At 38.2% G+C, this 16,833-nt stretch overlaps 2 protein-coding genes across 2 annotated transcripts in view; both read right to left on the bottom strand.

The window, feature by feature from the left end:
• The window catches only part of LOC308689281 (uncharacterized protein), a gene marked incomplete at its 5' end in the record, with an annotated part of 510,821 nt that overhangs the window by 190,160 nt on the left and 303,828 nt on the right, over positions 1-16,833 (bottom strand). The window lies entirely within an intron of this gene.
• Positions 3,226-10,949, bottom strand: LOC308689842 (uncharacterized protein). The gene is made up of 3 exons (XM_081363881.1): positions 10,849-10,949; positions 10,144-10,272; positions 3,226-4,117 (listed from the first exon to the last, which is right to left on the bottom strand). Exons 2-3 carry the CDS (start codon positions 10,232-10,234, stop codon positions 3,255-3,257), a joined length of 954 nt encoding a protein of 317 aa, XP_081220007.1. The 5' UTR covers positions 10,235-10,272; positions 10,849-10,949; the 3' UTR covers positions 3,226-3,254.

Raw genomic sequence — 16,833 nt, 5'->3', positions numbered from 1 at the left:
CACGCGACACGCAAGCGTCTTGGAAGCGTTTCCAAGCAAAATTGAATAGGAAAAGATGTTTATATGACATTTTGACACGAATACATATTAATAAATGTCATTTTGATGTTTGAAAGTGTCTAGGGTTTGACATAAATGCAAATATAAATGCAATTTAAAAAAATATTATCGATTTTTAAATACTGCACCTGTCAATACAGAACGAAATATTCTATAGTCTATATTGCCGTCAACACTGCCGACGTTGTCTTTGCTGCTATATATTTATGTTTAACATGAAGTATAGGCCTTCCACAACTCTCTCCCCATGTCACCAATATGTCACCTAGCAGCAGCAGCGCCGTGTCAGACACGCTTCTGGTGTGCAAAGACATGGAAAACGCGACGCAGCCGCCACGCAGCTGACACGCAACAGAAACGCCACGCTCACGCCACGCATCCAGTGTGTCACCGGCCTTAGGAGCTCAGTTGTGAGCCGGACAGAGTAAAAAAAAACACAACAACATATAGCCTGCCTCTTCTCAGGCCCCGTTTACACGTACATGGTTATTATGAAAACCTGAGACATTTCCCTTCGTTTGTGCCCTTCATTTACACACAAATGGACAATTTACCTCTGAAACCAATTCTTTCTAAAAAAAAAATACAGCCAGAGTGGAGAATTTGGAAAAAATTGTTTGCATGTAAACTGAGAAAAACTGAATTTTAGGCAGCCGACATCACAGTATGCGACAGAACTTGCACCTGCGTCAAAAGTGCGACCTATGTTTTCATTTGGCTATGGTAATCATGGATGCATTCAGAGTAGCAGTGTATGTATGTAGGTGCAAACCCTTTCTTTGTGTTTCGTTGCCATTATCGGGATTCTGATTGGCTAACGTGGGCTTTTCGTTACACTGCCACCTACAGGTTTGGCATGCTCTTGACAGCATATATACACGTGTATACAGAGTCCTCTGATTAGCTAGAATAAGTCATGGTAACCTTCTTCTGGTTGGGTAAGAAAAATATTCCTCCCAGCGGCAATTTTTCCATTGGTCTTTGTGTGTGGAATATTCCTAACAACATCGATTTCATTGGCCTTATACGCATCATCAAAGTAGTCCATGTGACATCAGTGGCTCAATCTTAAGTTTATCAAGCGGCGAGAATACTTTTTGTGCGCAAAAAGTAAACAAAAATAACGACTTTATTCCACTATTCATTTCCTTGTCTCTGGGCCTCGAATGAGTTCACGTAGTGTAACTGCGTAGCGCGTCTGTGTTGTACGTCACAGGCATCACACATGACCAGCGTCGGCCAATAGTGAGCCTACGTGTGACGTACAACACAGACGCGCTGCGCAAAAACACTGCGTGAAATAGCTCGAGGCCCAGAGAGAAGGAAATGAATAGTGGAATAAAGTCGTTATTTTTGTTTACTTTTTGCGCACAAAAAGTATTCTCGCCGCTTGATAAACTTAAGATTGAGCCACTGATGTCACATGGACTACTTTGATGATGTCTGTATTGCCTTTCTGGACATGGACAGTATGCCGTCCATTGACTTTCAATGGAGGAACAGAAAGCTCTAGGACTAAATCTAAAATATCTTAAACTGTGTTCCGAAGATGAACAGAGGTCTTACAGGCTTGGAACGACATGAGGGTGAGTCATTAATGACATAATTTTCATTTTTGGGTGAACTAACCCTTTAAGAATTGGTTCAATAGTTATGTGCGTTTGAATATATGTGCACAGTAGGGCTGTCACTTTTGTGAAAAAATCTTGTTCGATTTTTGAGACATAAGTGTTCATTGAATCGATTGTAAATTCTTCTTCTTTCTTCTTATGATGTAACGAGTACATCAGGATTTATGGGAAGTGTTCCTGGTTCCAGCTGACCTAATCTATGCAGCCTAACATTGAATTATAGAAGTCTATAATGTATAATGTGAACGCTAGGTCAAAGAGATGTGTCTTTAATCTAGCTTTGAACTGACAGAGTGTGTCTGCTTCCCGGACAATGGTAGGAAGACTGTTCCAAAGTTTTGGTGCTAAATAGAAGAAAAATCTACCGCCAGCAGTCGATTTTGATATTCTAGGTATTATCAACTGGCCGGAATTTTGAGATCGCAATATACATGAAGGACTATAATGCGTTAAGAGCTTGCTCAAGTACTGCGGAGCTAAACCATTTAGTGCTTTAAAGTAATCAGCAATATTTTAAAATTGATGCGATGTTTAATAGGCAGCCAATGCAGTTTTGACAGAACCGGGCTAATATGGTCATACTTCCTGGTTCTGGTAAGAACTCGAGCTGCTGCGTTTTGAACTAGCTGTAGTTTGTTTATTAAGCATGCAGGGCAACCACCCAGTAGAGCATTACAATAATCTAGCCTTGAGGTCATGAACGCATGAACTAATTGTTCCGCATTTGTCATTGAGAGCATATGGCGTAATTTAGATATATTTTTAAGATGGAAAAATGTGGTTTTACAGATACTAGACACGTGACTTTCAAATGAAAGATTGGTATCAATCAATCAATCAATCTTGGTATAAAGTCTTTATGTATTACTGGTGTTTAGTAAAGGAGCTAAGTGAAAAAATACATTCTCTAAAAATTTTTTCCTGGGTTAGGGTTATTATGAACAATCCAGTTCCTAAATTCCTTAAAGGCGCAATAGGTGATCTGGGAAATGCTAACTTTAGCCTGCAAGCATTAAAGCATACGATCCTACCCTCCCATCAAATCGCCATCCAAAGCCACGTCTCCTCCAAAACACATGAGCGCGCACAGACCAGAAGCGAGATGACCAGAGACAATGTTATTGCATCATGTGTCATTCACCGGTGAGAAAACTTTACAGTAGTGAGTAACAGTACTACAATAACAGACACAAACAACTTTTAAAAACTTAGATTAGCAAGTTTTCTGTTTTGTAGCTACCAAAACTTGCATTATTGTAGGTCATCTTTAGCTGATGTCCTTTTATGTGCAATCTTTCATTCATATTGTGACATTTCATAGTAAACTATTTTTTTTTGAGGTGTCAATATTTAGAATGGAGCAACATCACTATACAATTTAAATTGTTCAATATTTGACTATAGAAAAGAGAAAGAAAATAAAAAGCCTAAAGTCAAATTATAATGAACATAAGAATGCAAATAAAATAAGTAATCAAGGTGGACTATCAGATTTGGTTGCAGTGTGAGCATAGATACACAGATTTCACAGATACATATTTTAAAGGGTTTTTTTAATGAAACTCATACCACACTATTGACATTTAAAACAGTTTCTCTTGAGTGAATCCTCATGTGCATATTAAGGTTTACTTTAATACTGAAACTTTTTCCACATTGACCACATACGAATGGCTTCTCTCCTGTATGACTTCTCATGTGGGTCATAAGGTTTCCTTGTTGCGAGAAACTCTTCCCACACAGTTTGCAGGTGTAAGGCTTCTCTCCAGTGTGAATTCTTATGTGGGAATTAAGTGTTTCTTTGCGTTTGAAACCTTTACCACACTGAGCACATACAAACGGCTTTTCTCCAGTGTGAATTCTCATGTGATTTTCAAGACTATCTTTTCGTAAGAAGCTCTTCTCGCACAGTTTGCAGGTGTAAGGCTTCTCCCCAGTGTGAGCTTTTATGTGGAAATCAAGGGTTTGTTTGTGTGTAAAACACTTTTCACACAGCTTGCAGGTGTAAGGCTTCTCTCTAGTGTGAACTCTTGTGTGGACTTTAAGGCCTCGTTTTTCAGTGAAACTTTTTCCACACTGTTTGCACTTGTAAGGCTTCTCTCTAGCGTGAATTCTCATGTGGACTTTAAGGCTTCCTTTTTGAGTGAAACTTTGTCCACATTGTTGGCAGGAGTAAGGCCTCTCTCCAGTGTGAATTCTCATGTGGATGTCAATGTATCCATGTTTACTAAAACTCTTTCCACACTGAGGGCATTTGACATTACTTTTAGCTCCTGTATTTTGACCTCTTTTTCGTGAGGAAGCCTTTTCGATCCCTGAGCAACTAAAAGATTTTTCTCCATTTATGAAATCCCAATGTTTGTCATACTGATCTTTCTCTTCCATTTCATTCAGTACTTCATTCTCTTCTTTCAGCTGCATCAGGTCTAAGGCAAAAAAAAGAGAAATACAAGTTAACCTGAGTTTCATACAGGGGTTCCCAACCACGTTCCTATTAGAAAAATAGTGTACTCTCAACTGTTCAGTTTTGCAGAGAAACTTCAAGAATTTCTGAATGTATTTTTACAGTGGGGTAATGTTGTTGCATAGGTTTTAGTTTAAGGTTACACAACACAAGGAAGCTTGATTTCAAACTTTGAAATAAATTGATAAACAACTAATACAACTGACACCCCCAGCTCTTAGTGCACTGTGTTTCTGTCCGGAGCATCAGTGAATGTTTGAACCTTTTTTAATATTTGTGTTTGAGTAAATGATAAATCATGCTTGACATTTGTGCTAGCTACTGTATACAGGCCACCATACAGACTTTATCAAAGAATTTGTTAGAACTGTTAGAATTAGTTTGTTAGAATTAGTTAGAACTGGCTCCAGATAAAATCCTAATTGTTGGTGATTTTATTACAGGGAATATACAGGAATCATGGAGTTAAATTTAATACCTTTTAAGAACTTTTTTAAGACCCCTTCCATTCAAGTTTTAACCGGTACATCGGCGACACCTTACATTTACTATATTGATTGTAATATAGCACAGCTAAACAGTCTTAGTTCGTGATAACTCCTTATCAGTGCAACATAATTCAGAAAGGTGGGAATGAAGCACAAGAGAATTAACTGAGTGACTAACCAAATGTAAGGTTTATTTGAAATAGAAACCAGAAACCAGATTAGACCAATAAACAAAACAATTGAAAAAAACTTATGGAAGTGGGAAAATAAACCTTGAGCTCACACAGTAGCCTATATTCAAAAGATGTATTTGTAACATCAACTCTTATAACTGTCTGCAAACCATAGCACTTTTGTGGAACACTTCTCATGACAAACACCTGAGTGGTCAGACAGTTTACCTGTGATTACGGAGTGCTTGATTTGATGCACCAGAGCAAGTCCTTCAAACACAGAGTGTCAGTACTAGGGGTGTGCACGAATATTCGATCTGTAATTATAAATTACATAAAATAAAATACTATTTTAATTTTGCTATGTTGCTTTGCTGGCCATAAATGATGTGCATCCATGATAAATCCAAGCACTAGCTAAAAGTTATAATTAAATGCACTAGGTGGCGCTGTGGAGCGTGTTGATTGTATTTGATCACATAATGTTGTCATCTGCCTCGCGAAATTTGGAATTACTTGGATGAAAATGATCTTACTAAATGATATTACAAAATGGAACTACTTTTAATCAAATTAATGATACTGAGTTATCATAATATCACCACCACAATGAAATCACATGAAATCCAAAGACCAGTCGAATGTGATGACAGCTGTCCATCACTGCATCTACAACGACATGTCGAGCGCGGCTGCGCTGCAGCTAGTAACTCTGCTAGCACAAGCAGACAGTTATCGATGTACAGATCCCAAGTCATCGACAAGTGTGTGGATTTCTGCTGCGAAGACATACGGCCATTCCAAACGGTGGCTTGTGGAGGATTTATAAAGTCAGCCTATGGTCGCCTGTCTGCTTTAAAGTCTGTCTGCCTGACCCCATGACTATCTCTCGCAGATGCCAGCAAAAGGCAACAACAAAAAGAGAAGCAATTGTTGCCGAGATAAAAGAGGTGATGTGTTCAGTTAATGTTGAGATTAGGGCTGCATCTAACGATTATATTTGTTGTCGATTAATCTATCGATTATTTCTTCGATTAGTCGACTAATCTAACGATTATTTTTCCAATTAATCTAATGATTATTTTTGGGATTAGCTAATTTATCCATTGGCAAACTTTACAATAAATAAGTACAATATATCAGCTGTATTTTGAAGAGGGTAGTGCATATATTATTTTAACATGAAAAATATATGAATGATGACAAAAAAAAAGGGTAATTGTCATTTTATTATGAACAGGAAGCATTTTAAGCTTTATTTTTAACTAATGGTACTATTTCATAAAATGTAAGATACAGTCACAGGCCTATTTAGGAAATGTGTTTAATATAGTCTGTTATTAATTACCGTAGTGGGAGTATGATTTACTCAATTAACTTGTCCGAAAATGCACTTGTGTTTATCTGCAAAAAGGTTCACATACACTAGATTGCAGCCTAGGCTACTGTTAATGTAAATATAACGTTAGTCGTTTGTTTTTAAAGTCTACATTAAAGACCTGCGAGGGACGTATTTCTCCCTTAATAATTCTAAAAAGCTGACATCTCAGTTCATCGCGATCTCACAGATCTCTGTTATTATAAATGAAACTGGCTGCACAATTAATCTTTCATAATATCTACACTTCGTTTGCTATAATCCGATGATTTGCCAGTGTGTAGAATTCAGCACTGAACAAAAAAGTCAATTTTGAGCGGTGAGGGGATTCTATAAATGCATCTGATTTGCGTTCAAGAAATCAACACATCTGTCTGTGATTGGCTACATTGTTCAACGCTGCAAACATGTTATAAATAGATAGAGACTCTGGCCTGTAAATCGTTTCTATTTTGTCTGTTATTGTTGCTTTTGTGCAACAGATGAATGACAATTTATTTGTTTATAGATGTTCAATTTATAGATAATTCTATTTTGCGGGAGTCTCGCGAATCGTTTTATTCTCCCACAAGCACACACACACACGGGTGCATTACCGCCCGCGCACGCACTCGGTCATCAGATCCATATTTCTGCGCCGCACTCTGTTGCGTTGGGTTCCGCGGGAGTGCAGGTCTCCAGTCTATATGTGCATACACAACTTTTAAAAACCGTAGTTTAAAGTATTCCCATACTTTGGATGATCGTGGTCTGTCATTTTCACCATGAAGCAGAAGCCGCCATTACTCGATATTTAAACGTAAATAATTAATGTGACGCGTCGACGCATTTCATGCGTGTCGACGTATTTTCATAGTCGACGTAATCGATGACGTCGACGCGTCGTTGCGTCCCTAGTTGAGATGACTACAGACATGTGGACTGATGATTACCGCATGGTTAGTTACATGGCGATCACGTCACTTCATAACGTCAGATTTCAAGTTGAAGAATAATGTACTCACCACTGCCATGTTCCCTCACGATGATGCTAAAACAGCTGGAAATATCCGCAAGGAATTGCAGAAGCATCTTGTGTCAGTTCTCAAGTTTGATCCCTCTGTAATGAGTAAGGTGGTGTGGGTAGCAGACCAAGGTTTGAATATTGTTGTTGCATTACGACCTTACCGGCGCTTGGACTGTCAGGACCACATCTACAACACGGTCCTCCGACATGCCTTGGACATCACTGAGCTGTCAGTAACAGTCCCAGAGGTTGGTGGAACGTTGCTGGCTGTTAAGAAAGTAGTCCGCTTCGTAAAACAAAGCGGTCTGGCAAGCCAGTTATCCAAGACCGTTCTGCAGATGGGAGAAACACGTTACAGCACTGTATTTCTCACGCTCAAGTCTATCAAGGACGTGTATGCTGAACTACATGAAAAGCTGGAGAGTCGTGGAGAGGCCCAAAGAATGGCTGATGTTTCCCCAGATGTTCTGGATTTTTTGGTCCGTTTTCTCCACCCCTTCTACGAAGCCCAGCGGGAGTTGGAAGGTGATCAATATCCAACCTTGAACCTTGTTGTGTTGTGGCACGAGAAGCTGAAGCGTCATTGCCAGCCAGTAAGCACTGACACGCCTTATCAAGCCACCATTCGCGATTGCCACTTGGAATGGATTGGTAGGAAGGTCCAGATTCAGTCACTCCATTAACTGGCAATATTCCTGTGGCCAGAATACAACCAGTTGCGGATGTTTTGTGAAACTGAGAGAAATGCCATCCCGCAAGATGCAAAGAGTTGGATCGCAAGCTATTGAGCAACCAGTGGAAATGCGACTGAGGAGTTAGCTACAGAGGTGACGTCAGATACTCCACCACCTGCAGCAAAAAAGAGAGCCCTGTCAGACTTTGAATTGGAGTGGGAGAATGTCACCCAGGGTGATGTCACAGCTGTGGAGGATGAGGACCACATATACCTCAACCTTAACCCCAGCAAGGAATATGGCGATCGAGATTTGCTGGGTTGGTGGAGTCAACTTGCGAAGACCATTCCTTTGTTGTCAAGACTCGCCCGTCATGTGTTGAGCACACCTGCAAGCAGGAGTAGCAGCGAACGCGTTTTCAGCACAGCAGGGAGGACGCTGGAGGAGAGGAGGACATCTCTGAAACCTTCAACAGTGGATGCTGTTCTTTTTCTTCACAGCACTCGTGAATAAACTGAATGATGACCACCGTACGTGTAGCCTACCCTACACACACAGTTCAACGGATTTTTATTTATTTCATTAATATTATTTAGGCTAATATTAGCCAGTTGGCGAAGAGTTATTTTTGGACATTGTTCTTCACTTCAGTTACTTAAAAGCAAAGAAAGGTAGGCCGCTTATTTACTTTTTTTTGCGGTTTGATCCCGTAACACTATATTCTCCCTTCATGCTTATGTTTCTCTGTAATGGACAGTCTGTCCAATATTTGTGGGCATGATTGGGCATGATGTTTCAGGCCTATAATAAAAGTTTACCTCTTAGTAGCGTGTGACGTGTGTGTGTTTGCGTGTAGCAGACACAGCGCGCATCAGAGAGCCGGGTCGGGTCGGATTCGGGCTGAAAAAATTGCAGGCGTTGTCGGGTAGGGCTTTAACACCACGGGCCAGGGCTGGGTTAGGGCTGGAGTTTTTGGCCTGTGCAGGGCTCTAACATGGATACGGAGAAGCGACTAAAAATTATGCAGGCCATGCGTCTGTGCACATATATATTCAAATGGACTAAACATGTAATATGCATGTGTTTTCACAGATTCACATTTTTGAAGGTTACACAGAGATGATAATGTTTTTCAAAAAAATGTCAAAACTTGCACCTTGGAACCAAAGTTTGCATTCTCGAGGAAAAATACTGTTGTCGTGCAGATGAACGGCCAGAACGCATTGAAAGTTTTCTGTTTTCAGTTAAAACAGTGTCATGTAAGTGGCCCCTAAGTTAATAACTAATGATCTTTGCAAGGGAAGTAAATCAATCAAAAACGTACTTCAGCTGGACAATAACTTTATTTTAGAGCTTCTGTAAAGCCAAAACATTATCTGTTATAACAGATCTCTGTTATTTCCTATTATCACTGTAAAGATGATTTGAAACAATATTGTTAAAAGCGCTATATAAATGAAGGTGACTTGAGTCAATCAGTGTCTTTCATTTGAACTGTTTGTGTCACTAACAAATATTTTAACTGTTTTAAGATATCTAGGCCTATTGTTAGTTTGTTATAAAATTACTAGTTATAATTGCTCACTAAAAAAACAAATGTAAAAAAAAGCTAGTGTTTTTGATATGACTTATTTACTGGTTGTAAATTAAGCATTTTTTTGGTCCTCTGAATTTAAAGAAGATCTGAATATTGTTATCTTCAATGTGCATGGCACAAAACTAAAAAATATAGCCTAATTCATTGCATTTCTTTCTAAATAAACATTTACAGCTGACTCTCCCATTGCCATCCAAATATTTCCTATCAAGTGTTATTATGTTAATATATTGATGTTTCCAGGTGTTTTCATTAAAACTGGAACTGGAAAAAGTTTTTTTTTTTTAAACAAAACACTAGTTTGATGCAGAAAGCTCTTTTGAAATAAGAAGAAAAAAATATTTTGCCTTAAAAGATTGCCTTACTTATGTTTTGAAATAATTAAATATTTACTGCTATTATGTTCAGGGATTGTTAATATATGTATTATGGTAATGTGTAAAATGTTTTGACCCTCTGGATTTTAGTTACTCTAACATCAATAGAAATGAATGGTTTTCCTTGTTTCAGTTCAGAAGTAGGCTAGATATTGGGTTTAATGTTACACACACTCATTTGACATTCTTCAAAAATATCATTCATTTCTGTTGAGCTTGACACTTTAATGAGTCATTTGATCCTCACTTTAATGAGGATCAAATGACTGAGTTAAGCTTTGAGAATGAAACCAACCTGTTTGTTCCTCTGTATCTTCTTGTTTCACTCCGAATGTTTCTTCAATCTTCATTTCTTCACTCTCTTCTTTAATAAACGCCATCTTCATAATAGTAAGTCACTATTTACAATGGTGTCTCAGTTTTTCTGTGTGTTTGAACAATAAGATGAGAATAATTATCAGAAATAACAATAAATCCAAAACTAAATCTCTGTGTGTGTCTAAATCAGATCTAGTTCAGTGCACTGGTAAGTCAGTCAGAGTGAGAGTTAATGGACTTAAATAAAGAACAAACACTATACAGACACTTAATATTAAGGCATGTAAATCCTAGAGGACTTTAATACAAATTGGTTTGTTACAGTTGTCATTACATGTTTATGTTCTCCTTGCATCTAACTGTTTTGACCAGCGAATCACTGAATCATTTCGCTAAACATTTGATTCGATTGACTCGGGGTTTCAAACGCTCCCTTTCTCCATCACCACTCGCCAGTGACCGAAATCGTTTTTACAATAAACCGATTGACGATATAGCGAGCGAATTGAGACGCACCTTTTCTGTTACTCATGTGTGGACCAGTATTAATGTAGATAAATCATTAAAATGTTACTTTCCATAACAATTAATAATTTGTGAATAGCTTGCTATGAAAAAATATAAATTTGTCTGGGCGGCTTGCATCGATTTGAATACATTAAAACGTATAAAAATTACAAACCTTCGTTCAGCCGAATCACAACAGAGGCAGGAGCGCGGCGCAGTCTCATGACGTCATATCGCCAAACTAAAATAAAAGTCCTGTAGTCCTAAAGCGTGTATGGTGAATTCTTGGTGAAATACCCATTTAAAATGATTGTTGTCCATGATGTGATGGAGAAATTAAAATTACTAATAAACGAGAATGAGACTACATCTTGGGTGCAGAAAGCATTTATATCCCAATATTAAAATGCAAAAACTTAGTGTAGGAGTTCATAGAGAATGTTATAAGTGAAAACATTGAAGTGTAAATAAGAGTTGGTGTGTTTCTAATATAAAAATATAGGCATATAAAGTACATTAGAGTCTAAATTACCTGAAAATAGGTAGTACATTTCAACAACAACAAAAAAAATTATCTTCAAAGATAAATGTAATACAAAAAATAAATATATTAATAGAGTTAAAAATTGAGTATTTCACAGATCTTTAATGAAATCGATAGTAACTCAAGTCTCAGATGTCAAGTCAAATGAGTTGCTGCCAACCCTGCTGAAAAATCCAGCTAAAACCAGCCTAAACATTTTAACACTACAGTAATATTAAACATCTTTAATATTTCTGTTTCATATAACGTTGTGTTTGAGCTGCGTGCGCTAAAGCTAAAGAGCTGAAGGAACACCCATAAACTGAAGCTTTGTTAGATGGTTTTAGCTCAACGGAACACAACCTATATATGAGAAATGAGACATTTATACAAAATAAACTAGGGTTGCCACCTGTCCCGGTTTTACCGGGATTGTCCTTCTTTTTAATAACCTGTCCCGGGAAATTTATCCACTCTCCCGGGACACTGAATGTCCCGGTTTTCATAAGGCTACGTGAATATGTATGTTCAACTGACTATTTTCTCACTTGAAATAGCCTATGCATTGTGCACAGAGTGGTCGGTGTCTCTCGTAGGGTGTCTCTTGTGTGTAGAATGCGCTATCATTGGCTCTGGGACGGGTGTGTCGTGTGACGTTACGTATGCGCGTCTGTCTTGGCAGCTAGCCAGTTACTACAGGCGGCAAATTGAAGCAGATTGTACGTCGTCAACATCGTCTGTTAGTGTTAACATGGGTGGCGAGACGGAGGACGAAGATGACAGTGTGTCAACAAAGACTGACAGGCCAGTAAAAAAGAAAATGAAACGTTCGACCTACTTTAATAATGACTGGATGAAAAATGACAATTACTCCACATGGCTAAAGCCAACACCAGGCGATCCACTATATGCTACTTGCTCCGTATGCTCAGTTAAAATTCTGGTTAAACATGAAGGCAAAACTGCTTTGGATGACCATGCTAAAACGAAGAAACATCAGAGTCGCATTCAAGTAACCAGACAAACAAAGGCAATTTCATCATTCATGATTACAAAAAACTCAGAGGACAAAATTACTGAAGCCGAATTAACAACTACCTATCACGGTGTGCGACATGGCCACAGCTACCTGTCAATTGACTGTGGGAACAAGGTCAGTGCAAAAATATTCAGTGACTCTGATATTGCAACTAAAATGTCTTGTGGCAGAACTAAAAGTGAGGCCTTAGTGGAAAATGTGTTGGCACCATTTAGTCAGCAAAGATTAGCAGCAGAGTTGCAGAAAGCGCACTATTTTGCGGTATGTTCTGATGCATCCAATTCTGGGCACACAAAATTGTTTCCCTACACAGTCCAGTATTTCTGTGCATCCGAGGGTGTGAAGTATGGATTGTTAGACTTTTACGACGACTCCAACGAATCTAGTGAAGCCATATTCAAACAAATAGTGTCTATTACTGAGAACAATGGACTTTCAGTCAGCCAGATCAGTGCCTATGGTGCAGATAACGCATCAGTTAATTATGGTCGGCACAACTCAGTTTTTCAGAAACTCAGAGAAGCTAACCCACAAATTGTGAAGGGCAATTACAAGTGTCACATCATAAACAACACTGTCAAAGCAGCTAATCGTGTCTTTAGTGCTGGAGGCTGTGACGTGGAGGCCTTTGTGCTTAAGGTGTATAGTGAATTCAGTTGTTCTGCTAAAAAAGTGGAATTGCTTAAGGACTTCTGTGAATTTACTCATACAAAATACAGGGAGATTCTGAGGCATGTCCCTACACGCTGGCTGTCTTTGCTGCCAGCGATACAGAGGATTTTAGAGTGTTGGCCAGCTTTAAAGTCTTATTTTGTATCCCTGGGAAAGGAAGACTGCCCAAGTATCATCTGGACATTTGTGTGTGGTGCAAGTGATGGAGAAAATGTAGACTGTACTGTAGCTGAATGTACCCTTGCATTCATGCACAATGTGATGCAAGAATTTGATTCATCTATTAGGGTGCTCGAGAGTGACAGTGCTACTGTGATTGACGTTTACTCTGTGATGAACCGATTGCGCAGTCAGCTGATCGCAAGGCGCACAGACAAATTCTATGGCAGCAAAGCAAAACAAATACTGAGGAGCCTTTTACCCCAGCAACAGGAAAAGTTCAGGAGCCTGGTGGACAGATTTTTTGAGAAGGCAGTGCTGTATCTTGAGGATAAATTTGACTTCAATGACCAGGTTCTTGCACACATTGGCTGTCTCAGCCTTCATGATGGACAAGCACTCCAGTGGTCAGAGTTGGAAGTTTTAGTGGAAAAACTGGCCCTGGATGTTGAAGAAGACAAGCTGTATGGTGATGTAGTCATTCTGAATGAGGTCTTGCACACCATTCCAACAGACCTTACCCCAGACAGAAAGTGGGCCTATTTTTTTAGCAAGGCAACTGAATCCACCGAGCTGTTGAAAGTAGTTGCTTTTGTTTTTTCCATACCAGTCAGTAATGCCTATGCAGAAAGAGTGTTCAGTCATATGGAGGATGTTTGGTCCGATAAAAGAAACAGACTGTCAGTTGCAATGGTGAAGTCTGAGCTTCAGGTCAGATTGAATTTCAAATTGTCATGCACTGAGTTCAAGACATTCATTGAAGAACAGAAACCACTGATAGCTGCAGCAAAGGGAAACGCCAAGTATAGATGGAAGACTAGGTAAGCTAAGGCCTATTTATGTTTGATTTTTTTTTTATTCCAATGTCTGATTGAGACATGCTAAATAAAAGTGGCTATAGATGTGGCTAAGGTATGGTAAATGCAAATCTAATGTCATCCCTCTACTTATTTCTTTAGAAAAGAGGAAGCAAAAGCAAGCACAAGCACCAGTATCTAAGCAATCAGGTAAGCTATAAGTTAAGTAAGATAAGTGAGAATACTTGAGATGTTTAAAATATTCACGAGTCACGACTATGCACAATCTTACTGCACAAAGGCCAATTTTGTCTTGTGGTTCTAATGGACATTTTCACTTGTGAGCAAGCGGGCGGTCAGGTCATTGATATGTCCAGGTTTTTTATCAGACATAGGTGGCAACCCTAAAATAAACACAATATTACAACTCGTACTTGCACAAAATCATGCACAGATTAACTTGAGCCATTATTAATAGAAATCAACTATTACATAGTGAAACTCCTGTTGTGGATGCGCTCCTCCCATGACAACACGCTGAAACACAGCAACTAAACCCACAGAATTCACAACGTTTTTAATGCAATAGTCTGCTCATTATAATGTTATGTATATATGACAGTCCCAATCATAGTTATTAATGTTCTGCATTGAAGCTAATGATCATCACATGTTGTGCCTTTAATTCGAAATCAAAGCAACAGCTAACACTGTCTGTAAAAGACAGACTTACAATCGGTTAAATGTACTGTTATGTTGATGATATATATATATATATATATATATATATATATATATATATATATATATATATATATATATATATATATATAATATAAAAATCAGTTTTAGAAAATGTAGATGATGAGAAAAGATCCAGCACATTTAGATGGTATAACCTTTTAAACTGACTGTTTGCATATCCCACACAGCCTCATTTTTGATTCACCTGGAATTAAATATGACATCTACCCAGACTAAGGTTGCTTGACACATGCTGAAAGGTTCCACACAAATAGTTAAGATCTCACTGAAACGACTAGATATCTTTGTAGGAAAGAAATACAGCTTCTTATTTTTAATATTGAGATCTTAAAAAAAATAAAATAATGCAGCTCTTATGTGGTAACCAAAGTACTTAACCTTCTTATATGCCTCTTCTCTGATCCAAACATTGTTTCCTATGAGGATCTTCAAGACAAAACAAAAATGAGCTTCAATTGTATTAAAAAAAAAAAACCACTCTTCAAAATATCTTATTTTATGTTCTACAGAAGAAAGAAATTTAAACAGAATATATTCCAGTTGTTAGCTATAAATGTTGTGATGTTACTTTAATTCAGCCACAAAGGATTCTCTCTATGTTAAAGAGATGGCTGTGGCACTGTGGGGGACAGACACTTTAAAGAGCAGAAGTGTGTCAGGAAAGGAGTGTCCCACGAATAAACATTCTGCAAAGCCTCCCCTGAGACCCTCCAAGCTGTAAGTTTTGAGCTGTAATCTAATTTTTCTATCCATTCATTCATTCATTCATTCATTCATTCATATATACCTTATGTAACCATAGCCAATTTAGTAAAAAGGGTTTTACATTAGTTGATTACCTTTCTAAGTTTTACTAGTTGAAAAGTGACAAATTAATCTTATCTAAAATTTATCTTTCAAGTCTGCTTCAGTGACTGGCTCAAACAAAGAGAACCCGAAAAAGGAGAGAGAGAGAGAGAGAGAGAGAGAGAGAGAGAGAGAGAGAGAGAGAGAAGAGGGAGAAGCAAGTGGGGTATTACAAATCCCCAAAAATACAAGATAAAAAAAGAAAAGAAAAATGTAATGTAAAATCTCTATAATTCTGTTATTGTTCACCTTTACAGTTACTTCTATAGTTTTTAGCATTTTAATCATTTCAATTAATAATTTTGTACGTTACTGTTAGCATATCTATGGGTTGTTTTAAGGGGCTGCAATATCAAATAAAATGAATTAGTTTGAATGGTTGCCTGTGCTTCTGAAGATTATTTAAAGTGTACTTGGAATTGCTTACATTATTTGTCACAACACCCAGTGGCAGGAAAAATAGAGAAGACAAATAGTCAGCCAGCCTGACCAGCTAAGACCAACAATGACCAGCTAAAAAAGTGTTCAAAAACCCTCTAAAACCAGCCTGATAAACCAGCTATGACCAGGCTGGGAGACCAGCCAAAACCAGCCTGACCATCTCAGGCTGGTTAAAGCTGGATTTTTCAGCAGGGTATCCTCAGGTTTTTAAGAATATCTTAACGTTGTCTACAGTCTAAGCCTGCAACAACCACGGATGACGTCACAAGGGCAATACCAAGACGACACAACCACACATCCCTTATATCAAATAAGAAAGGGGCGGGGGCTAAACTAATATTTAACATTGTGGGATATGGCTTGTAGGAATGGCAATTTTTGTCTAGACAAATCACGTCTCTGATAATTTAATCTTAAAAATTGAAAAAATATAATCTTATAAAAGTAAGATGACATCAGATCATACAGGTAAACATAATAAAGTGGCCAGTGTACAAATTGTGAGGAATCAGTTTGGACCAAAAGTTAGTAATCAAGAACTATTTTAAAACATTTACGGAGAAAACTGCAATGCAAATGAATTATGTAATTGGATGGTGATTTCATTGTTGTCCTATTTGCGTGTGGAAAGGATTCAGATGGCTGTGCTGCCCAGATCGAGGGACCTTGAACAAGTTGTCTTTGGCATGTACATTATTAATGTAGAGGGAGGTGATGCCACCACCACTCCAGCTGATGTTGGAATAGTGATTGAGGGTGTTGAAGTGCTTCACGACTTGGGAGTTTATATACCTTTTTTCTTTTTTTGTGTGTGTCTGACATGCTGACCACTGTTTTGGTGACATGTTTCTTTGTCATGTAGCATGTACAGATGCTTAAAAACAAACTGAGTGAAGTTTGTGGAGTTTAACATAAAGG

The sequence above is a fragment of the Scardinius erythrophthalmus genome (assembly GCF_964197995.2).
Source record: "Scardinius erythrophthalmus genome assembly, chromosome: 4".
Taxonomy (NCBI): Eukaryota; Metazoa; Chordata; class Actinopteri; order Cypriniformes; family Leuciscidae; genus Scardinius; species Scardinius erythrophthalmus.
The sequence above is the reverse complement of the archived record's forward strand: the minus strand, read 5'-3'. Positions and strand labels throughout refer to the sequence as shown.